This window comes from Leuciscus leuciscus, assembly GCF_965113295.1.
Source record: "Leuciscus leuciscus genome assembly, chromosome: 10".
Classification (NCBI taxonomy): domain Eukaryota; kingdom Metazoa; phylum Chordata; class Actinopteri; order Cypriniformes; family Leuciscidae; genus Leuciscus; species Leuciscus leuciscus.
Genome location: NC_138734.1, coordinates 28,903,431 through 28,927,172, shown reverse-complemented (window position 1 = coordinate 28,927,172; position 23,742 = coordinate 28,903,431). Strand labels below are relative to the sequence as shown.

The following is a 23,742-nucleotide window of genomic DNA, read 5'->3' as shown; positions in this document are numbered from 1 at the left end:
ATTAGTGTCCTCTTTGTTTGTGGGAAATTTGAACAGTGGACGCATCTCCGATCCGAAAATATCGGGTAAAGTTTTTTTTCTAAAGTAGGACGTTCACTTCACCATGCACTCTCCACAATGAATAGCTTATTATCCCTATATGACTGTTAAACATAACTGGTATCACCACAAACTTTATTCTGTGCCCTAAAAACTGGCATATTTCATGGTATTGTGTCATGCAAGGTAATTGCAAAATCTAGAGAAATGTGCGAGGTGGCCAGCGGGGTATAGTTGAGACACACGTGTACCAACTGTACCCCCGATAGAGCTCTATTAGGAAACACACTGTTTAATTGTTCAGTGTTATGATAACAGGTTAAAGGTCGTAATTAGCCAGCATAGGACGCAAATGAAAATAAAATTTGATATTTGTGATATTTAAACTGTGTATTATTAATAAATATTGTTTAATATCTTGTTCCTGCTTTATAAATTTTAACCAGTGCTAATTTAAATAAAATGAATGAATATAAATGGTTGAATAAACAAAAATGTTGCCCAATTGTTATTTTCTTTATTTGTCTTTATTTTTTATATTTACAATGAATGGTAAGTTATCTTTACATCATTAAAAATGGGTGTCTCAACTGTACCATGCACTGTCTCAACTGTACCACATATGGGTACAGTTGAGACAAGGTTGAGACAAAAAGCACCTTATTTTTATTAGGTAATTGTGGAAAATATAAACTACTTGTGGGTATTATTGATTGATAATATCTTTGTCTACAAGCTAATGAAATGTCATGTGGCATGCCATGTGGAAATTCACTTCTTTTCAGTATCTATTTTTTGTGTGAAAAATCAAAACGCAAAAAGTGTCTCAACTGTACCCAGTCTACAGGCCATATGCGTCAGCCACTACTTAAAAGGCCTAGGCCTATAAGACGATAAATTAATATTTTGATATTTATAGGCTTAATATTTTATATAAATTAATATTTTGAAATTTGATATTTAATTTTAAAAAAGATAAATAAATAAAACTAAATAAAACATAAATGAAAACTAAATGCAATAAAACAAACATTTATTAAATATTATAATAGGCTACGTTTTTTTTTTTTTTTAAAGAAAGTAAAATAAAACATGGTATAACTGTTTCAACAATTAGCCTAAAAATCTAACAAAAAATATTACAAAATAACAGTTCACTCCGTGTACAAAGAGAATTGGGACAGATTTTAATGGAAAATAATTTAGCTACAAGAAAGCAAAGACATGAGAATGTCTATGTTTCATGCAGATTAAGCCCCAAAATGTTTATAAATGACGTTGGCCGAGGAAAATATTTGTTTGACAATTAACTTTAATTAGACTAATATTAACTTTATTAACGGGTGTGAATGTTCGTTGAAGTCGTTATCATCGTTTCAAGGGGTACAAGAGGACATATAGCCTAAGACATAAGAGCTGGATCATTTTGAATGATTGGGTAGACTATTAAACACTGTTTAGTCAAGAAAGTATATTAAAAATAATAATCTGAGTACATCCTCATGTCATATTGTCTCAAATGGAAGAGGCATAGACAAACTTGCAGTGTCGGTTTTGCACTGAATCTACAGCTTGCAGTCTGGTGCACACGAAGGTTTGTGGGTAGCCTTCGCATTTAAAAGCCTCAAGCGTATATGGCTTAATTATTTCAAGGCTTCTTCCGTTTCTTGTGCATGTGTTAGTGGCTGAAAGAACGATGCCACAACTGATACGTGTGTTCCAACCTTACGGTAATGCAGGCAAGTCAGATTTAATTTAGTAAGTAAATAACTATACGTACTACCTCAGAGAATAGGAAAATTATAATACTTCTATTATATTTCAGTTGAAAGTCCTACTAACCATTTCGGACTAAATAAAAATCAAAATAGGCCCTAGGCCTAAACTAAAAACTTTAGTTTTTTTCTGCCATTCTGATTTCATAATCAAGGGCAAAGCTGTGGGATGGAGACAATACATGACAAAACAGTGTCAAATGAAAAAGTAATCTTATTGGAGGAAACAATAAACAAAGCATGGGCTGCCAATATGTTTAACAGCTGTTCTTTAATCTGTACAGTTATGAAATCAGACAGCAGGGGGCGATAACGAGTGAATTCATAATTTTGTGGCTCTGTGTGTGAGTGATCCTGCTAATGACAAAGGGTAGCCTATTAAATCTAACGAACGAGGTCCATTGTGTTGCCAGTAGGCTACTGCCGAGTGAAATTGAGCGGTCTGCTCTTTGCTCCCTAAAGCGATAACGCAACGCTTCACGACCTTGTGGTGCGCTGGGTTCGAGGAAGGCGGAGGAAGAGTGGGTTGTAGAAGTGGATGAAAAGGCTTTGGCCGGGAGAAGAAATTCGGCTCCTGTTCTCATGAACGACATGATATTCTCTTCATTGATATGTTTACGCCCCTATCTAAAGTAGCCTCTTTTATTGGACCATCTTCTGAATTGCCTTCACTTGCCTGAAACAATAATCTCACCTCTTTTTTGTGCAAACTACGTGGTTACAAATCATCCCACTTTTTTGATTTAAATAAAGGCATAAAATAAAGTATCCTGACATTAAAGGAAAAAGCAAAAAGAGTGAGTAATAACTGTAGCCTACTGTTAAACTTAGGTGTAGTTTTGCGGTTGTCCTGCAGGTGATTCTGTAGCGATGCGTTTAGCACTCTACGAATATTTTAATTTAGATGATGGGTTTTCAATCTTTTAGATGCCATGGACCCTCAAATATGATCATCCTGGTGCGACTCAAGGGCCCCTCATTACTAATATGTAAAAGGCAGCTATATATTTTCATGTGTAAAAACCAAATTTATACTGTGAAAATGAATATTATATGTGAAACAGTGAAAAATATTTAGTTTGTTTTGTTACATTTGTAACATTCTTTCTACTTACAATATACGTGTGCTGTACTGTTATTTATTTTGTGTATTTTTTATTTTAATCAATGTTTTATTTATTTTATCCAATTTATTTATTCATATATATATATATATATATATATAAAAATTTGGCCCCATGGGGGTCCCCGGACCCAAGTTTGAAAATCCCTGCTTAGATCTATGTGAATTTAAAGGTCTTCTCAAGTTACAATGCTTTTTGGGAAAGAGGCCATAATTCTAATTGGCTTTTTGTCTCTCCATTTAGTCTTACAATGCTTTTGGGAAACACAACCCTGCACAATGACACAGGCTCTTTTGCATGGATTAGACCTTATTAAAAAGCCTGAATCTAGGGTAATTCACGCAACACCTAAAAAAGTGTCTTAATAAGCAGGTAGCCTCAAATGGTTGCACAAAATATTACAAGCATTTAAATGACAATCAACTACTTTCAATACCCTGATAATTAAATGGAAGTGTATATACCTACTGGTTCATAATAAATCAATAGATTTTATTTTTGTATAAAACAACTACCCGGATTGATCAATGATTTTTATGAATCAAGAATACATAATAGTACATATAAAGTTAATATATAAATACTTAAAATATCTGAATTAATAATCACATCAAATAACAAACAAAATCGTGCATTTTAATGCATTTTCTTTTTATTGAAATAAGATGTTACTGTCACGGATTGGCCAGGTTCTTCCACCACAATCACCGCATCTTCCAGTCCCATGGCCCGACCAGCGTCCTACTCTGGCGGGGCGGAGGAGTGCAACGGATTTTTGCTTCAATGCTCTCTCATATTCACCATGCAGCCCACTTTATATCCAACCGACCAGTCAAAAATAGCATTCATAACATCTCTACTCACCGGTCCAACTCTCCAATGGGCCGAAACGATCTGGAAGCAAGCTGGCCCAGCCATTAGTTCCATACAAGCCTTCGTTTCCCACTTCAAAGAAGTATTCGGCCGAACGGATGGAGAGATAGCAGCCGGTGAGCAACTCTATCATTTGTCTCAAGGAAAGATGTCTACTCATGAATATGCCCTTCGCTTTCGCACTCTAGCTGCAGCCAGTGGATGGAACGAGCGGTCCTTACTGACCACCTACCGGCTTGGTCTCACACCTCAACTCCGTCTGCAGCTGGCCGCATTGGACGATAATATGGGGCTCGAAAATTTCATTCAACAATCCATCAGGTGCTCAGACCGTATACAATCTTATCAGTCCCATTCTAACTCTACTGCACTCCTCCGCCCATCTGAAACCGCCAGCCCTCCAGAACCAGAGCCCATGATAATAGAGTCTGGTAAACTTACCGCTGCTGAGCGACAGAGGAGGCTGACCCGGGGTCTTTGCATGTATTGTGGAGCCAGTGGGCATGTTCGGTTGAACTGCCCAATTCGTCCCATACGAACATCGGTGAGTGTATTCCATATTGATGAAGAAAAGATGCATCCACTCACTTCTTGTGTCCAGTTAACCACCCAAACATTCTCTGTTTCAGTTCACGCTCTCATCGACTCCGGGTCAGCAGGAAATTTCATCTCGGGAACCCTCTGTCGCCAGCTCCAGCCTGTACCGAAGCCTCGTCAAATGTTTACCAGATCCAACCCATAACCAAGTTCATCACTGCACGTCCACGTATTCACCAGAAATGTGAACCCATTACACTTCAAGTCGGAGCCCTACACAAAGAGGATATTCAGCTGCTGGTTCTGGAGGGAGCCAATGCGGATATCATACTGGGGCGTCCGTGGCTGTAGGTAATGGAGAAGCGCTCGGATAGCAGCGAGAGAGTGTTGTTGGCCCTGGGATGTCCAGTGCCCAGTGAGGTATGAATGGTGTGGATGAGATCTACCCGTTGTGTCCTAGGGATGAACTGACGATCAGGTGGACAGCCCGGCGGAGGTCGAGGATCAGGAGTGGCGACGGCTGGAGGAGCAGACCATTCGATGGGATTGATGATGATATTTTCAGGTATAATGTTGGTGGTTGTCTCGGGAGTCTCTGGAGAATCATGTAATCTGGACAAAGCATCGGCACAGACATTCTTAGGACCAGGACGGTAGGTAATGGAGAAATGGAATCTCGAGAAGAATAATGACCATCTGGCCTGACGGGGACAAAGTCGTTTAGCATCACGGAGGTACTGGAGATTTTTATGGTCAGTGATGACTTGGAATGGGTGGATGGCACCCTCCAGCCAATGTCGCCACTCCTCCAGGGCGAACTTGATGGCCAGGAGTTCACGATTGCCGATGTCGTAATTCCTCTCCGCCGGGCTGAGCTTCCGAGAGAAGTAGGCACATGGATGGAGTAATTCAGGTGTCCCATGAAGTTGAGAAAGGACGGCTCCAACTCCGGAGGTAGAGGCGTCCACCTCCACGACGAAAGGAAGCTCAGGATCTGGATGCGTCAGGAGAGGTGCTTGTGTGAAGGCAGACTTGAGGGATTGGAAGGCTGCGGCTGCTTCAGGAGTCCAGAGGAGACTTTTGGGTTTACCTTTGAGCAAGTTGGTGAGTGGAGTGGTGAATGTTGATGATGCTGTAACCTCGTATGAAACGTCTGTAAAAGTTGGCAAAACCAAGAAATCTCTGGAGTTCTTTGATCGTGGTGGGTTCTGGCCAGGTAGTTACAGCAGTGACCTTCCTCTCATCCATGCGGACCCCCTGACGGTCAATGAGGTAGCCTAAAAACTGGACTGATGGGAGATGAAAAGAACACTTCTCGGCCTTCAGGAAGAGATGATGAGCTCTGAGTGTAGACGACCACGAAGCGATGCAGGAACTCCCGGAGGACCTCATGAATGAAATTCTGAAACACGGAAGGGGCGTTGACCAGACCATAGGGCATAACCAGATATTCATAGTGGCCAGTAGGGGTCACAAAAGCGGTTTTCCATTCATCCCCTTCTCGTATTCTCACCAGGTTGTAAGCGCTGCGGAGGTCCAACTTCGTGAAGATGGTAGCTGAACGGAGTTGTTCGAGGGCCGCAGGGACGAGAGGAAGGGGATATTTGAATTTGACAGTACCTTGGTTTAGGGTCCGGTAATCAATGCATGGCCGCAGCCCTCCATCCTTTTTGGCCACAAAAAAGAAGCTGGATGCTGCGGGAGATGTAGAATGCCGAATGTACCCTTGATCGAGAGCTTCCTGAATATACTCCTCCATGGCCTTGGTCTCTGGAAGTGACAACGGGTAGATCTTACCTCTGGGCAAAGGAGCATCCGGAATCAGGTCAATGTCGCAATCCCATGGCCGATGAGGTGGTAGCTGGGAAGCTCTCTTGGGGCAGAAGATGTCTTGGAAAGAAGAGTAGATATCAGGAATCTTCGTGGACTGTTTTTCGAGTGGACTTTCGACTGATGTGACATAGACTGGAACAGGATTCAGAACAGGACGTGGAAGAACTGGAAAACATCTTGGTGAGCATTCCTTGCCCCACTTTATCACTTCCCCGGAGCCCCAAGAGATGATGGGATCATGCTTCACCAGCCACGGACGCCCCAGTATGATATCCGCATTGGCTCCCTCCAGAACCAACAGCTGAATATCCTCTGTGTAGGGCTATGACTTGAAGTGTAATGGGTTCACATTTCCGGTGAATACGTGGACGTGCAGTGATGAACTTGGTTATGGGTTGGATCTGGTAAACATTTGACGAGGCTTCGGTACAGAGCTGGAGCTGGCGACAGAGGGTTCCCGAGATGAAATTTCCTGCTGACCCGGAGTCGATGAGAGCGTGAACTGAAACAGAGAATGTTTGGGTGGTTAACTGGACACAAGAAGTGAGTGGATGCATCTTTTCTTCATCAATATGGAATACACTCACCGATGTTCGTATGGGACGAATTGGGCAGTTCAACCGAACATGCCCACTGGCTCCACAATACATGCAAAGACCCCGGGTCAGCCTCCTGTCGCTCAGCAGCGGTAAGTTTACCAGACTCTATTATCATGGGCTCTGATTCTGGAGGGCTGGCGGTTTCAGATGGGCGGAGGACGCTGGTCGGGCCATGGGACTGGAAGATGCGGTGGTCGAAGAAGTGCTCGATGGTGATGGTGCTGGTGGTGCGGGAGGCGTGATGGTTGAAGGAGGCGTGATGGTAGGAGATAATGTTAATACCCTCTTCAGCGAATCCACCAGCTCTTGAAAGGGATCTGGAGCACTCATGCTGTCGCTGTCTCTTTTTGGTCCGGGCTAACTGTTACGGAAGCAGACGGACAACAAGGTAAGTAGTGATGTAGTGTTTATTTACAACAGCAGAGTATCAAGATGAATCAACGTGCAGTATTCGGTGAGTATCAGAGTTCAGAGGTGAAGAATTCTTGAGTGTAATTCGTGAGTGAATAATCAATGTATCTTTTGCAGGCACGGCGAGATGAGACTTCCAGAGTGGATATGATCTTCGTATGAAAAGGATGACAGGCTGACGGCACACACTCACGCACCACTTGGCAGATCAGAAGGCTTACGGCTCGCACACCACTCGAGATGAGATCTGGGCAGACTGGGACAGACTGGAAACGGCGTAGAGAACTGCTAAGTAAACACAGGTAAGTTTAGTTAGCGAAACTCGCAGAGAGAAGCACTATGAGTCGAGCCCGGACAATGAGAGGTGCGTGGTGTGTGCTTATGAAGCAGTGGTGATTGATGGGGTGCAGGTGTGTCTTGTCAGAACTCAGGTGACTGTGATCGCTGGGTGATTGTGGTGGAAGAACCTGGCCAATCCGTGACAGGTACATTCGGCATTCTACATCTCCCGCAGCATCCAGCTTCTTTTTTGTGGCCATAAAGGATGGAGGGCTGCGGCCATGCATTGATTACCGGACCCTAAACCAAGGTACTGTCAAATTCAAATATCCCCTTCCTCTCGTCCCTGCGGCCCTCGAACAACTCCGTTCAGCTACCATCTTCACGAAGTTGGACCTCTGCAGCGCTTACAACCTGGTGAGAATACGAGAAGGGGATGAATGGAAAACCGCTTTTGTGACCCCTACTGGCCACTATGAATATCTGGTTATGCCCTATGGTCTGGTCAACGCCCCTTCCGTGTTTCAGAATTTCATTCATGAGGTCCTCCAGGAGTTCCTGCATCGCTTCGTGGTCGTCTATATTGATGACATCCTCATCTATTCCCGGAGTGAAGTCGAACATCGTCATCACGTTGCGGAGGTCCTCCACACACTCAGAGCTCATCATCTCTTCCTGAAGGCCGAGAAGTGTTCTTTTCATCTCCCATCAGTCCAGTTTTTAGGCTACCTCATTGACCGTCAGGGGGTCCGCATGGATGAGAGGAAGGTCACTGCTGTAACTACCTGGCCAGAACCCACCACGATCAAAGAACTCCAGAGATTTCTTGGTTTTGCCAACTTTTACAGACGTTTCATACGAGGTTACAGCATCATCAACATTCACCACTCCACTCACCAACTTGCTCAAAGGTAAACCCAAAAGTCTCCTCTGGACTCCTGAAGCAGCCGCAGCCTTCCAATCCCTCAAGTCTGCCTTCACACAAGCACCTCTCCTGACGCATCCAGATCCTGAGCTTCCTTTCGTCGTGGAGGTGGACGCCTCTACCTCCGGAGTTGGAGCCGTCCTTTCTCAACTTCATGGGACACCTGAATTACTCCATCCATGTGCCTACTTCTCTCGGAAGCTCAGCCCGGCGGAGAGGAATTACGACATCGGCAATCGTGAACTCCTGGCCATCAAGCTCGCCCTGGAGGAGTGGCGACATTGGCTGGAGGGTGCCATCCACCCATTCCAAGTCATCACTGACCATAAAAATCTCCAGTACCTCCGTGATGCTAAACGACTTTGTCCCCGTCAGGCCAGATGGTCATTATTCTTCTCGAGATTCCATTTCTCCATTACCTACCGTCCTGGTCCTAAGAATGTCCGTGCCAATGCTTTGTCCATATTACATGATTCTCCAGAGACTCCCGAGACAACCACCAACATTATACCTGAAAATATCATCATCAATCCCATCGAATGGTCTGCTCCTCCAGCCGTCGCCACTCCCGATCCTCGACCTCCGCCGGGCTGTCCACCTGATCGTCAGTTCATCCCTAGGACACAACGGGTAGATCTCATCCACACCATTCATACCTCACTGGGCACTGGACATCCCGGGGCCAACAACACTCTCTCGCTGCTATCCGAGCGCCTCTGGTGGCCGGGTATGGCAAGGGATGTGAAAAGGTATGTACAAGGCTGTAAGGAGTATGCAATGTCCAAAAGTCCCCGCCATCTACCTGCAGGAAAGCTCCATCCCTTGCCAATTCCTAACCGCCCCTGGTCACACCTAGGAGTTGACTTCATGACCGATTTACCTTCATCGGATGGGAACACCTGCATCTTCGTCATAGTAGATCGATTCTCTAAGTTCTGCAGACTATTACCACTAAGAGGTCTTCCCACTGCCCTGAAAACCGCCGAACTTCTCTTCAATCATGTCTTTCGCTATTATGGGATCCCAGAAGACATTGTATCGGACAGGGGACCCCAATTCATTTCCCGAGTATGGAAATCGTTTTTCAAGCTCCTAGGTGTGACAGTCAGCCTCTCCTCTGGCTATCACCCTCAGACCAACGGCCAGACGGAGAGGAAGATCCAGGAAGTGGGGCGGTTTCTCAGGACCTTCTGCAACGGCCACCAGAACTCCTGGAACCAGTTTCTGGGCTGGGCGGAGTATGCCCAAAATTCACTGTGGCAACCCACGACAGGCCTCACACCATTCCAGTGTGTTCTCGGATTCCAACCTCCTCTATTTCCCTGAGATGGTGAACAATCTGAGGTCCCCGCAGTGGATTACTGGTTCCGGGAGAGCGATAGAGTCTGGGATGAAGCTCACCATCATCTGCAGAGGGCAGTTCGCAGATCCAAGACAGTCGCTGACCGGAGGAGGATTTCGGGTCCAGTCTACGTTCCAGGAGATAAGGTTTGGCTCTCCACTCGTGATATTCGTCTGCAACTGCCCTCCAAAAAACTTAGTCCCAAGTTTGTTGGCCCCTTTACCATCCTGGAACAGGTCAATCCCGTCACATACAAACTCCAGCTTCCACCACAATATAGAATTCATCCCACATTTCACATCTCACTACTCAAACCCTTTCACGAACCTCTTGTTCCCTCCACAGAACCTGGCCACGAAGAGGAACCTCCTCCCCCCTTGATGCTGGAAGAAGGGTCCATCTACTCTGTTCGTGAAATCCTGCAGTCCCGACGTCGTGGTGGTCAGTTGGAATATCTCGTCCATTGGAGAGGAGAGATCATGGATCCCAAGAGTCGACATCCTAGATCCCACGCTCATGGAAGAGTTCCATTCCAGCCATCCTCAGTACCCTGGACCTCGTGGACGAGGAAGACCACGAGGTCTCCGGCGCCGTGGTGGTCTTCCTCGTCCACGAGGTCCAGGGTACTGAGGATGGCTGGAATGGAACTCTTCCATGAGCGTGGGATCTAGGATGTCGACTCTTGGGATCCATGATCTCTCCTCTGGTCCGTATCCTTCCCAATCGACGAGATATTCCAACTGACCACCACGACGTCGGGACTGCAGGATTTCACAAACGGAGTAGATGGACCCTTCTTCCAGCATCAAGGGGGGAGGAGGTTCCTCTACGTGGCCAGGTTCTGTGGAGGGAACAAGAGGTTCGTGAAAGGGTTTGAGTAGTGAGACGTGAAATGTGGGATGAATTCTATATTGTGGTGGAAGCTGGAGTTTGTATGTGACGGGATTGACCTGTTCCAGGATGGTAAAGGGGCCAACAAACCTGGGACTAAGTTTTTTGGAGGGCAGTCGCAGACGAATATCACGAGTGGAGAGCCAAACCTTATCTCCTGGAACGTAGACTGGACCCGAAATCCTCCTCCGGTCAGCGACTGTCTTGGATCTGCGAACTGCCCTCTGCAGATGATGGTGAGCTTCGTCCCAGACTCTATCGCTCTCCCGGAACCAGTAATCCACTGCGGGGACCTCAGATTGTTCACCATCTCAGGGAAATAGAGGAGGTTGGAATCCGAGAACACACTGGAATGGTGTGAGGCCTGTCGTGGGTTGCCACAGTGAATTTTGGGCATACTCCGCCCAGCCCAGAAACTGGTTCCAGGAGTTCTGGTGGCCGTTGCAGAAGGTCCTGAGAAACCGCCCCACTTCCTGGATCTTCCTCTCCGTCTGGCCGTTGGTCTGAGGGTGATAGCCAGAGGAGAGGCTGACTGTCACACCTAGGAGCTTGAAAAAACGATTTCCATACTCGGGAAATGAATTGGGGTCCCCTGTCCGATACAATGTCTTCTGGGATCCCATAATAGCGAAAGACATGATTGAAGAGAAGTTCGGCGGTTTCCAGGGCAGTGGGAAGACCTCTTAGTGGTAATAGTCTGCAGAACTTAGAGAATCGATCTACTATGACGAAGATGCAGGTGTTCCCATCCGATGAAGGTAAATCGGTCATGAAGTCAACTCCTAGGTGTGACCAGGGGCGGTTAGGAATTGGCAAGGGATGGAGCTTTCCTGCAGGTAGATGTCGGGGACTTTTGGACATTGCACACTCCTTACAGCCTTGTACATACCTTTTCACATCCCTTGCCATACCCGGCCACCAGAAGCGCTCGGATAGCAGCGAGAGAGTGTTGTTGGCCCCGGGATGTCCAGTGCCCAGTGAGGTATGAATGGTGTGGATGAGATCTACCCGTTGTGTCCTAGGGATGAACTGACGATCAGGTGGACAGCCCGGCGGAGGTCGAGGATCGGGAGTGGCGACGGCTGGAGGAGCAGACCATTCGATGGGATTGATGATGATATTTTCAGGTATAATGTTGGTGGTTGTCTCGGGAGTCTCTGGAGAATCATGTAATATGGACAAAGCATCGGCACGGACATTCTTAGGACCAGGACGGTAGGTAATGGAGAAATGGAATCTCGAGAAGAATAATGACCATCTGGCCTGACGGGGACAAAGTCGTTTAGCATCACGGAGGTACTGGAGATTTTTATGGTCAGTGATGACTTGGAATGGGTGGATGGCACCCTCCAGCCAATGTCGCCACTCCTCCAGGGCGAGCTTGATGGCCAGGAGTTCACGATTGCCGATGTCCTAATTCCTCTCCGCCGGGCTGAGCTTCCGAGAGAAGTAGGCACATGGATGGAGTAATTCAGGTGTCCCATGAAGTTGAGAAAGGACGGCTCCAACTCCGGAGGTAGAGGCGTCCACCTCCACGACGAAAGGAAGCTCAGGATCTGGATGCGTCAGGAGAGGTGCTTGTGTGAAGGCAGACTTGAGGGATTGGAAGGCTGCGGCTGCTTCAGGAGTCCAGAGGAGACTTTTGGGTTTACCTTTGAGCAAGTTGGTGAGTGGAGTGGTGATGATGCTGTAACCTCGTATGAAACGTCTGTAAAAGTTGGCAAAACCAAGAAATCTCTGGAGTTCTTTGATCGTGGTGGGTTCTGGCCAGGTAGTTACAGCAGTGACCTTCCTCTCATCCATGCGGACCCCCTGACGGTCAATGAGGTAGCCTAAAAACTGGACTGATGGGAGATGAAAAGAACACTTCTCGGCCTTCAGGAAGAGATGATGAGCTCTGAGTGTGTGGAGGACCTCCGCAACGTGATGACGATGTTCGACTTCACTCCGGGAATAGATGAGGATGTCATCAATATAGACGACCACGAAGCGATGCAGGAACTCCCGGAGGACCTCATGAATGAAATTCTGAAACACGGAAGGGGCGTTGACCAGACCATAGGGCATAACCAGATATTCATAGTGGCCAGTAGGGGTCACAAAAGCGGTTTTCCATTCATCCCCTTCTCGTATTCTCACCAGGTTGTAAGCGCTGCGGAGGTCCAACTTCGTGAAGATGGTAGCTGAACGGAGTTGTTCGAGGGCCGCAGGGACGAGAGGAAGGGGATATTTGAATTTGACAGTACCTTGGTTTAGGGTCCGGTAATCAATGCATGGCCGCAGCCCTCCATCCTTTTTGGCCACAAAAAAGAAGCTGGATGCTGCGGGAGATGTAGAATGCCGAATGTACCTGTCACGGATTGGCCAGGTTCTTCCACCACAATCACCCAGCGATCACAGTCACCTGAGTTCTGACAAGACACACCTGCACCCCATCAATCACCACTGCTTCATAAGCACACACCAAGCACCTCTCATTGTCCGGGCTCGACTCATAGTCCTTCTCTCTGCGAGTTTTGCTAACTAAACTTACCTGTGTTTACTTAGCAGTTCTCTACGCCGTTTCCAGTCTGTCCCAGTCTGCCCAGATCTCATCTCGAGTGGTGTGCGAGCCGTAAGCCTTCTGATCTGCCAAGTGGTGCGTGAGTGTGTGCCGTCAGCCTGTCATCCTTTTCATACGAAGATCATATCCACTCTGGAAGTCTCATCTCGCCGTGCCTGCAAAAGATACATTGATTATTCACTCACGAATTACACTCAAGAATTCTTCACCTCTGAACTCTGATACTCACCGAATACTGCACGTTGATTCATCTTGATACTCTGCTGTTGTAAATAAACACTACATCACTACTTACCTTGTTGTCCGTCTGCTTCCGTAACAGTTAGCCCGGACCAAAAAGAGACAGCGACAGCATGAGTGCTCCAGATCCCTTTCAAGAGCTGGTGGATTCGCTGAAGAGGGTATTAACATTATCTCCTACCATCACGCCTCCTTCAACCATCACGCCTCCCGCACCACCAGCACCATCACCATCGAGCACTTCTTCGACCACCGCATCTTCCAGTCCCATGGCCCGACCAGCGTCCTCCGCCCATCTGAAACCGCCAGCCCTCCAGAATCAGAGCCCATGATAATAGAGTCTGGTAAACTTACCGCTGCTGAGCGACAGGAGGCTGACCCGGGGTCTTTGCATTTATTGTGGAGCCAGTGGGCATGTTCGGTTGAACTGCCCAATTCGTCCCATACGAACATCGGTGAGTGTATTCCATATTGATGAAGAAAAGATGCATCCACTCACTTCTTGTGTCCAGTTAACCACCCAAACATTCTCTGTTTCAGTTCACGCTCTCATCGACTCCGGGTCAGCAAGAAATTTCATCTCGGGAACCCTCTGTCGCCAGCTCCAGCTCCGTACCGAAGCCTCGTCAAATGTTTACCAGATCCAACCCATAACCAAGTTCATCACTGCACGTCCACGTATTCACCGGAAATGTGAACCCATTACACTTCAAGTCGGAGCCCTACACAAAGAGGATATTCAGCTGCTGGTTCTGGAGGGAGCCAATGCGGATATCATACTGGGGCATCCGTGGCTGGTGAAGCATGATCCCATCATCTCTTGGGGCTCCGGGGAAGTGATAAAGTGGGGCAAGGAATGTTCACCAAGATGTTTTCCAGTTCTTCCACGTCCTGTTCTGAATCCTGTTCCAGTCTATGTCACATCAGTCGAAAGTCCACTCGAAAAACAGTCCACGAAGATTCCTGATATCTACTCTTCTTTCCAAGACATCTTCTGCCCCAAGAGAGCTTCCCAGCTACCACCTCATCGGCCATGGGACTGCGCCATTGACCTGATTCCGGATGCTCCTTTGTCCAGAGGTAAGATCTACCCGTTGTCACTTCCAGAGACCAAGGCCATGGAGGAGTATATTCAGGAAGCTCTCGATCAAGGGTACATTCGGCATTCTACATCTCCCGCAGCATCCAGCTTCTTTTTTGTGGCCAAAAAGGATGGAGGGCTGCGGCCATGCATTGATTACCGGACCCTAAACCAAGGTACTGTCAAATTCAAATATCCCCTTCCTCTCGTCCCTGCGGCCCTCGAACAACTCCGTTCAGCTACCATCTTCACGAAGTTGGACCTCCGCGGCGCTTACAACCTGGTGAGAATACGAGAAGGGGATGAATGGAAAACCAACTTTTTGCCAACTTTTACAGACGTTTCATACGAGGTTACAGCATCATCACCACTCCACTCACCAACTTGCTCAAAGGTAAACCCAAAAGTCTCCTCTGGACTCCTGAAGCAGCCGCAGCCTTCCAATCCCTCAAGTCTGCCTTCACACAAGCACCTCTCCTGACGCATCCAGATCCTGAGCTTCCTTTCGTCGTGGAGGTGGACGCCTCTACCTCCAGAGTTGGAGCCGTCCTTTCTCAACTTCATGGGACACCTGAATTACTCCATCCATGTGCCTACTTCTCTCGGAAGCTCAGCCCGGCGGAGAGGAATTACGACATCGGCAATCGTGAACAATGTCCAAAAGTCCCCGACATTTACCTGCAGGAAAGCTCCATCCCTTGCCAATTCCTAACCGCCCCTGGTCACACCTAGGAGTTGACTTCATGACCGATTTACCTTCATCGGATGGGAACACCTGCATCTTCGTCATAGTAGATCGATTCTCTAAGTTCTGCAGACTATTACCACCAAGAGGTCTTCCCACTGCCCTGGAAACCACCGAACTTCTCTTCAATCATATCTTTCGCTATTATGGGATCCCAGAAGACATTGTATCGGACAGGGGACCCCAATTCATTTCCCGAGTATGGAAATCGTTTTTCAAGCTCCTAGGTGTGACAGTCAGACCAGCAGCCAGACGGAGAGGAAGATCCAGGAAGTGGGGCGGTTTCTCAGGACCTTCTGCAACGGCCACCAGAACTCCTGGAACCAGTTTCTGGGCTGGGCGGAGTATGCCCAAAATTCACTGCGGCAACCCACGACAGGCCTCACACCATTCCAGTGTGTTCTCGGATTCCAACCTCCTCTATTTCCCTGAGATGGTGAACAATCTGAGGTCCCCGCAGTGGATTACTGGTTCCGGGAGAGCGAGAGAGTCTGGGATGAAGCTCACCATCATCTGCAGAGGGCAGTTCGCAGATCCAAGACAGTCGCTGACTGGAGGAGGATTTCGGGTCCAGTCTATGTTCCAGGAGATAAGGTTTGGCTCTCCACTCGCGATATTCGTCTGCGACTGCCCTCCAAAAAACTTAGTCCCAGGTTTGTTGGCACCTTTACCATCCTGGAACAGGTCAATCCCGTCACATACAAACTCCAGCTTCCACCAAAATATAGAATTCATCCCACATTTCACGTCTCACTACTCAAACCCTTTCACGAACCTCTTGTTCCCTCCACAGAACCTGGCCACGAAGAGGAACCTCCTCCCCCCTTGATGCTGGAAGAAGGGTCCATCTACTCCGTTCGTGAAATCCTGCAGTCCCGACGTCGTGGTGGTCAGTTGGAATATCTCGTCGATTGGAGAGGAGAGATCATGGATCCCAAGAGTCGACATCCTAGATCCCACGCTCATGGAAGAGTTCCATTCCAGCCATCCTCAGTACCCTGGACCTCGTGGACGAGGAAGACCACCACGGCGCCGGAGACCTCGGCCCTCAGGAGCGGGGCCTGGGGAGGGGGGTAGTGTCACGGATTGGTCTCCGGCGCCGTGGTGGTCTTCCTTGTCCACGAGGTCCAGGGTACTGAGGATGGCTGGAATGGAACTCTTCCATGAGCGTGGGATCTAGGATGTCGACTCTTGGGATCCATGATCTCTCCTCTGATCCGTATCCTTCCCAATCGACGAGATATTCCAACTGACCACCACGATGTCGGGACTGCAGGATTTCACGAACGGAGTAGATGGACCCTTCTTCCAGCATCAAGGGGGGAGGAGGTTCCTCTTCGTGGCCAGGTTCTGTGGAGGGAACAAGAGGTTCGTGAAAGGGTTTGAGTAGTGAGACGTGAAATGTGGGATGAATTCTATATTGTGGTGGAAGCTGGAGTTTGTATGTGACGGGATTGACCTGTTCCAGGATGGTAAAGGGGCCAACAAACCTGGGACTAAGTTTTTTGGAGGGCAGTCGCAGATGAATATCGCGAGTGGAGAGCCAAACCTTATCTCCTGGAATGTAGACTGGACCCGAAATCCTCCTCCGGTCAGCGACTGTCTTGGATCTGCGAACTGCCCTCTGCAGATGATGGTGAGCTTCGTCCCAGACTCTCTCGCTCTCCCTGAACCAGTAATCCACTGCGGGGACCTCAGATTGTTCACCATCTCAGGGAAATAGAGGAGGTTGGAATCCGAGAACACACTGGAATGGTGTGAGGCCTGTCGTGGGTTGCCGCAGTGAATTTTGGGCATACTCCGCCCAGCCAAGAAACTGGTTCCAGGAGTTCTGGTGGCTGTTGCAGAAGGTCCTGAGAAACCGCCCCACTTCCTGGATCTTCCTCTCCGTCTGGCCGTTGGTCTGACTGTCACACCTAGGAGCTTGAAAAACGATTTCCATACTCGGGAAATGAATTGGGGTCCCCTGTCCGATACAATGTCTTCTGGGATCCCATAATAGCGAAAGACATGATTGAAGAGAAGTTCGGCGGTTTCCAGGGCAGTGGGAAGACCTCTTAGTGGTAATAGTCTGCAGAACTTAGAGAATCGATCTACTATGACGAAGATGCAGGTGTTCCCATCCGATGAAGGTAAATCGGTCATGAAGTCAACTCCTAGGTGTGACCAGGGGCGGTTAGGAATTGGCAAGGGATGGAGCTCTCCTGCAGGTAGATGTCAGGGACTTTTGGACATTGCACACTCCTTACAGCCTAGATGTGATCATCGCCACTTTTCACTTTTTAAAAAGTAAAACATCCATAGTGTTTCAGTTAAGAAGGTCCAGCAAGGTCTCAGAGTAACCAGGGGAATAATATCTGTGAAAGAAAGGAAGATCAGTGGAACACCAAAAACCATACAGAATATTCAATCTAAGGGTTTACAGCATTATAAAAGCATGTTTAGTGTAAAAACATTTTATCATGGTGCTGTTTATTATTCGCATAAATATTCATGAACCTGACAATCTCCTCAGGGTAGCAGCTGTTGATTGCATTGATATATTCCTGAATTGCAGAACCAGGTTCTGCTTTGATCTCCTGCACTTTCTTCAGACCACCGCCGGTAACAAGCAAGCGCCTTGCTTTACTGTCATGAGGAAGAACCTTTAAGATGGGGAGGAAATCGAAAAGCTCCTTAAACAGTTCTCAATGTCATTAACAAATGCAGCTTTCAGAAAATGTGTTAATGAAAACAGTAAGTTCCCGGTACCTTACTGAACTGGCAGATGACATGTTCAAGAATGTTGCTGGGAGCTTCATAGAGAAGAGGCTCCAGTGCTGGTAGATAAGTGCACTTTTGAAGGATGCTCTCCAATGCCTCCTTGGCCTTTTTTGAGTATGTGAACAAAGCAAAGAAGAGGCAAGAGTTACTAAAAAATTTATGATATTGGTAAAAAATTTAAAAAAATAAAAGAAAATCACAAAAGTTCCTCCACAGTTACTAATGGACCATTGGTCACCTTGACCTGCAGGTCTTCAGAACTTTCAGTGTCCAAATAGAGTTTTAGGAGTTTAGGGAACACGTTGGCCACAGCAACAACTAGTGCATGTTCGGGTGTGTGTCGGCCAATCTGGCCAAACGCCCAAGCTGTGGCTGCTTTGAGGTGGTCGTCTTGCTCCTCTTCCAGACAGATAGACAACTGTGGCACTCCCTACAGGAGTGGAGAATCAAATGTGATCATAATCAGTATTATGAGAGAAATCCACTAATGTTCAAAAGTTTATGATCGGTACGATTTTTTTATATTTTTGAAAGAAGTCTCTTATGTTCACCAAGCATTTATTTGATCAAAAATACAGTGAAACATTAATATTGTGAAATATTAGTGCAATTTAAAATAACGGATTTCTATTTTAATATATTTTAAAATGTAATTTATTCATGTGATGGCAAAGCTGTATTTTCAGCATCATTACTGCAGTTTTCAGTGCCACATGATCATTCAGAAATCATTCTAATATGCTAATTTGCTGCTCAAGAAACAATTCTTCTTATTATGACAGTAACATGTTTGTGGAAACTTCATGAATTATTATTTGATGAATAGAAGATTCAAAAGAACAGCATCTACTTGAAATATATATTTTTGTAACAATGTAAAAGTCTTAATGGTCCCCTTTGATAAAAGTATTAATTTCTTTTTTCTTTTTCTTTTTTTAAATCTTACTGACCCCAAACTTTTGAACAGTATATGTAGTCAAATTTAAGTTTTACATTTAATCTTAAGGAAGGATGTTATAACTGACTTTAGATACAATAACAGCCATGGCTAAGATCTCGGAGTGTGCAGCCACATAGCCCAGCATCATGATCCCAGGCAGGCGAACATTCCCTTTGGCGTCCCCGAGGTAGTCAATCACAGCTGGTACGCCCCCCATATTCACTATTATCTGAGACAGCTGAGTAGGAAACAAACAATGCACACAAGCAAACACACAAGTCAGTGTGACATAATGATACATAATAAATAAAAGCAAAACCGTTTTGGGCAGGTGAAAAAAAAGTGGTGATGCAATGACTATGTGGTGACCAATTGTCTGTTTTCTGTGTTGCACTGGTGATAAATAACAGACCCACATTCTCCAAGGTTTACAGACTAGCTGCCTCACACCATATTATTTAAACAGGGGGTGTCAAAGAGCTGACAAAGTAGAGATTCCAAAGTTACCCAAGCATCTTGAAATCATTTAGTGGGTATGTTATGTATGTGGTACAGTACGTACTTCTGGGGTATGTTTTGTGATTTCTCGAATAAGAGTGGCGACATTCTTCCGAACAAATTCATCAGGGTCCTTTAGGCAAACCAGCGCAGCGGGGAATATCTCGGCCTCCACCACCATCTCAGCTACGTCCACGGAATGCTTGGCGATTTGACTGAGAGCTGAAAAAACCTGCCTCTGTAAAGAGTAAAAATGTAGTCTACTGTCAAATTAAATCATTAGGGCTTTTCACACTGTGCTTAACCCTGGGGTTGGCGTTGTTCTAAACTCCAGTTTTAACACCAGGTAGAGGAAAGTTACCCACTTGCAATTAGAAGCGGGGTTAACACTGCTTTTTAGGGATATAAAACCCTGCTCTGGAGCCGGGATAGCACCAGTTTAACCCTGCATTGCGGTGCCCAAGCATGTAAAGTGTTAAATTGTGATTGAATGTTTATGGCTAGATAGTTAGCAACAGACAACCAATCAGATGCATCATATTCACAAGCTTTTGATGATCATATAAACAGTGCGTGTTGTAAACAGTAGTTTCAGCATTTGAGGGGAAAATGGAGTTATTGTTGGTGTATAAACTGGAATTAAGAAGAGTTATATTGAATTGATAGTCGGCAATGTATAATATGAGGTAGCACAACGCTAGTTATGTAAACAGGTTGTGTACCGACTCATCCAATCAATGTCACTGACACCACAAATGTGCAATTACAGTAAGAACATTAACATATGGTTTAGGAATGTAAAGTGTGAACCATCAGTTTATAAATGCCCAGGATTAATTGTTAACCCCGGCTAAAACATGAGTAGTGTGAAATCCGAAACAAGATAAGGATTCTAGGATTCTGTTTTTCCTGGGTTAAGAATTACCCAGGGTTAACTATTTCAAGTGTAAAAAGCCCTATTGAGTCTGCATGTCATTGATTTCAATATCTGTACACTCTTAAAAAAATAAAGAACCTTTATTGGCATTAATGGTTCCATGAGGAACCTTTAACATCCATAGAACCTTTCAATTAGACAAAAGGTTCTGTATAGTGGAAAAAGGTTCTTTAGATTATTCAAATATTCTCTGGTCACACTTTAGATTAGGGTCTAATTCTCACTATTAACTAACTATTAACTATGACTTTTGCTTCAGTAAACTCCTAATTACTGCTTATTAATAGTTATAGGTAGTTGCTAAATTTAGGTTTTGGGTGATATTAAGTGATGTAAAATATGGTCATGCAGAACAAGGCATTAGTATGTGCTTTATAAGTACTAAAACACAGCCAATATCCAAGTAATATGCATGCTAATGAGGATCTTAACTAAAGTGTTACTTGTTCTTCACAATAAGATGGTTCTTTTAAAAAGATACTTTGAGGAACCCCAAATAGTTATTCTATGGCATTGCTGCGAAACCCCCCTTTCAGAACCTTTATTTTAAAGAGTGTAGACTGTGTCACCTTTAATTTGGCATCTGGGTTTAGGATCATCTGTGCTAGGTGGGCGATTGCCCCTGTGTCCGCCACGGTTTGAGCCAGCTCTGGGGAGTGCTTGGCTATGTCGCTCAAAGCGGAAGCAGCAGCCCTCTTCAGGGAAATTTCAGGCTCTTGGATGCATAACACAAGCAGAGGCACCACTCCGGCATCAACCACTGCCTGAGACAGCTCTGCACACCAGGAGTGAAGATGAACAAAAAAAGGAACATTGACAAATTGTAAGAAATAAATATAAAAGCAAACCCTTTTGGAAGCTAACTCACGTGCATTGGGCCTGGCAATGTAGCTAATTGCCCACGCCGCATCCTCTTTGACCCCAGGGTCAAACTCCTCCAAGGAGACCACAAGAGCGTCCAGTCCTCCACAGTCCACCACGGCCTGGGCCAGCTCAGGGGAGTGCTTAGCAACAGCCCGAAGAACGAATGCAGCTGCTTTCTTATAGAATCGCTGTGTCATTCATATCCCAGTAATCCAGAGGGAAAGGACAAAGCAATTGAACAATAAATACACTAGAATGTTCATGAATCACCAGCAAAACTGCCTTTAAAGGGATAGTTCACCCAAAAATGAAAATTCTGTCATAATTTACTCTCCCTGAAGTTGATCCAAACCTGTTAGAGTTTTTTTGTTCTGCTGAAAACAAAGAAGATATTTTGAAGAATATCGAAAACCAAACAGTTGATGGGCACCATTGACTTTCATATTATGGGGAAAAAAATACTATGGAAGTCAATGGTGCCTCACAACTGTTTGGTTACAAACATTCTTCAAAATATATTCTGAATGTTCTGATCCAATCTGACTTCTGACCTGAAATGCTGCTTGAATCATAATCATACACTGTTCGTTCGTAGGCCAGAGGAGAACTACATTAATCATTTTTTTAGAACAAAAATGAACCATCACTGAACTGACTTCAGCTGGACTATGACACTATTTTCTTCTAGATCTGCTGTACAGCCGAAACAAACTTTGTTGCATTATTTTCCTGTTATCACTGTAAAGCTGCTTTGAAAAAATCTCTATTGTAAAAAGCACTATATAAATAAAGGGGACTTGACTTGACTTTGTGTTCAGCAGAAGAAAGACATTTATACAGGTTTGGAACAACTTGAGGGTGAGTTTTCATTTCTTGGGTGAACTATCCCTTTAACAAACAGTAAGTCCATATATCACATTCTATACGATTCAATTAGATAAAAAATAACTTTGGTGGAGTGTATACTCTACTCCTAATGAAGCCTCTCTGACAGTGTAACAGTAGTCTAACAGAAAGTTTTGGAGTAAAAGCTTTGGGTCACCACTTTTTAGTTTTTTTTTTTTTTTTTTTGCTGGGTTATTATTTGCTTTGCCTTTATGCTTATCACAACACATTTAAAAGCAAGTATTAAATGAGAATAGCGCAAAAATATATTAATTAAACTGGAAATTGCAAAAACATGGTTTGCCTGGCTGACATTGCCAAGTTTTTGCATTGTGCAAAAGCAAATTTAATCATGAAAGTCTGACGCCTTAAGGCAAACCTATTTATTTCAATGAAAGCTGAACGGCTCAACTAAAGAAACTCACGTTTTGCTCAGCCAGGGAGTGCACAAGCTGAGGAAGAATGTCTCCCTTTACTACAGCCTCAGCCAGGTCTTCGTTATAGTTGGCAAGCCTTCCGAGAGCCAGGGCTGCTGTCTGCTGAATAGTTGGGACTGCATCCAAAAGGAGAGGCCTCAAAAAGGACATTACACCTAAGCCAGAGAGAGTGAGCACATTTGTGCAGGGGAGAAAACAGGAGTGAAAAGACACTTAAGAGCAGATGAGGGGAGGATATACTTTCAAAGGTTCAAATCATATAATAAAATATATCTATAAAATGATGAGCTACTGTATGCGTTCCTTATTAGTTAAAAATGTAACTTGTTAACTATTTTGTAAGATATTTCACCCAGAAACATTCATTGTACTGTGCAGTGTTTTGGTGAAACATATTGATTTAGATCCTGTTTTTTTCACAAAATAAATATTTCAGACACTCACCAGCATTTTGAAGTGTTTCAGTATTGTGTGGTCTTGATGCAAGATCTGCTACAGTTTGCACAAATTGTGTTCTTGCCTTCTGGTACTGCTCAAACACTGCATAATAATAATAATAATTCATATTATTATAATAATCTCGTTTTACAACTTTGGGTTTGCTGATAGGGCAAATTACTGACAGTAGTTTAAGTTAAACATAGACCGGCATAATAAGACGAGTCAGTGCCAAAAATTATGTCAACAAACTGCGAAAGTAAGAAAAGTAAGAAACCCCAGTGGTTTTAATGATCTGAGTGAGTTTATCATTGCATTAACATTTTTAATCATCATTCAACGGATCTGACTTCCTCACCTTGTAAAACCTGCCGTTGACTCATTGTTTTATCAGTAAGTTATCCCAAATCGGAGTAAAAACGACAAAAAGCTGCGTGGATGCGACAAACTGTGCGTTTAAACTTCGGAAACAGCGTTTGTTGTGACTTTGAGAGCAGGCGTGCAACTGTTGTCTTGGCAACAAACCGGAAGTGATGGGCATCTCGTTCGTTCGGTGAGCTTGCTGTCAATGTTCTTCTAATGTTTCGAGCTGACATCTTTTCAATTCAGGATAAGTGCCGAATTCAGGTGATGTCCAGATGTAATAGCAGGTTAATTAATCTGTAAATAGTTTGGGGTATTAAACAGGATTCAAGAACGGTGTCAAATCGGCACAGAGCAGCT

The 23,742-nt window shown here is 45.2% G+C and overlaps 1 protein-coding gene across 2 annotated transcripts; it reads right to left on the bottom strand.

The window, feature by feature from the left end:
- Window positions 1-17,168: 17,168 nt before the first annotated feature.
- LOC309507538 (sperm-associated antigen 6-like) lies at window positions 17,169-23,567 on the bottom strand. 2 transcript variants are annotated; one of them, XM_082181815.1, is made up of 11 exons: window positions 23,378-23,567; window positions 23,026-23,121; window positions 22,570-22,736; window positions 21,264-21,447; window positions 20,965-21,170; window positions 19,523-19,696; window positions 19,046-19,198; window positions 18,259-18,450; window positions 18,009-18,125; window positions 17,757-17,902; window positions 17,169-17,614 (listed from the first exon to the last, which is right to left on the bottom strand). In XM_082181815.1, the coding sequence occupies exons 1-11, from the start codon at window positions 23,400-23,402 to the stop codon at window positions 17,566-17,568; spliced, it is 1,509 nt and encodes a 502-aa protein (XP_082037941.1). In that variant the 5' UTR covers window positions 23,403-23,567; the 3' UTR covers window positions 17,169-17,565. The 2 variants fall into 2 exon arrangements, with proteins under 2 accessions (XP_082037941.1, XP_082037940.1); XM_082181814.1 differs by lacking the exon at window positions 17,169-17,614 and having other exon boundaries at window positions 17,625-17,902.
- Window positions 23,568-23,742: the final 175 nt, after the last annotated feature.

Excerpts from the sequence above, each read along its gene's own strand:
- LOC309507538 (XM_082181814.1), bottom strand. The coding sequence starts at position 23,402 with ATGAGTCAACGGCAGGTTTTACAAG. Across the intron at positions 21,448-22,569 it reads ACTCCCTGGCTGAGCAAAAC|CGATTCTATAAGAAAGCAGC; the intron begins GTGAGTTTCTTT and ends TGAATGACACAG. Across the intron at positions 21,171-21,263 it reads CATTGCCAGGCCCAATGCAC|AGCTGTCTCAGGCAGTGGTT; the intron begins GTGAGTTAGCTT and ends CCTGGTGTGCAG.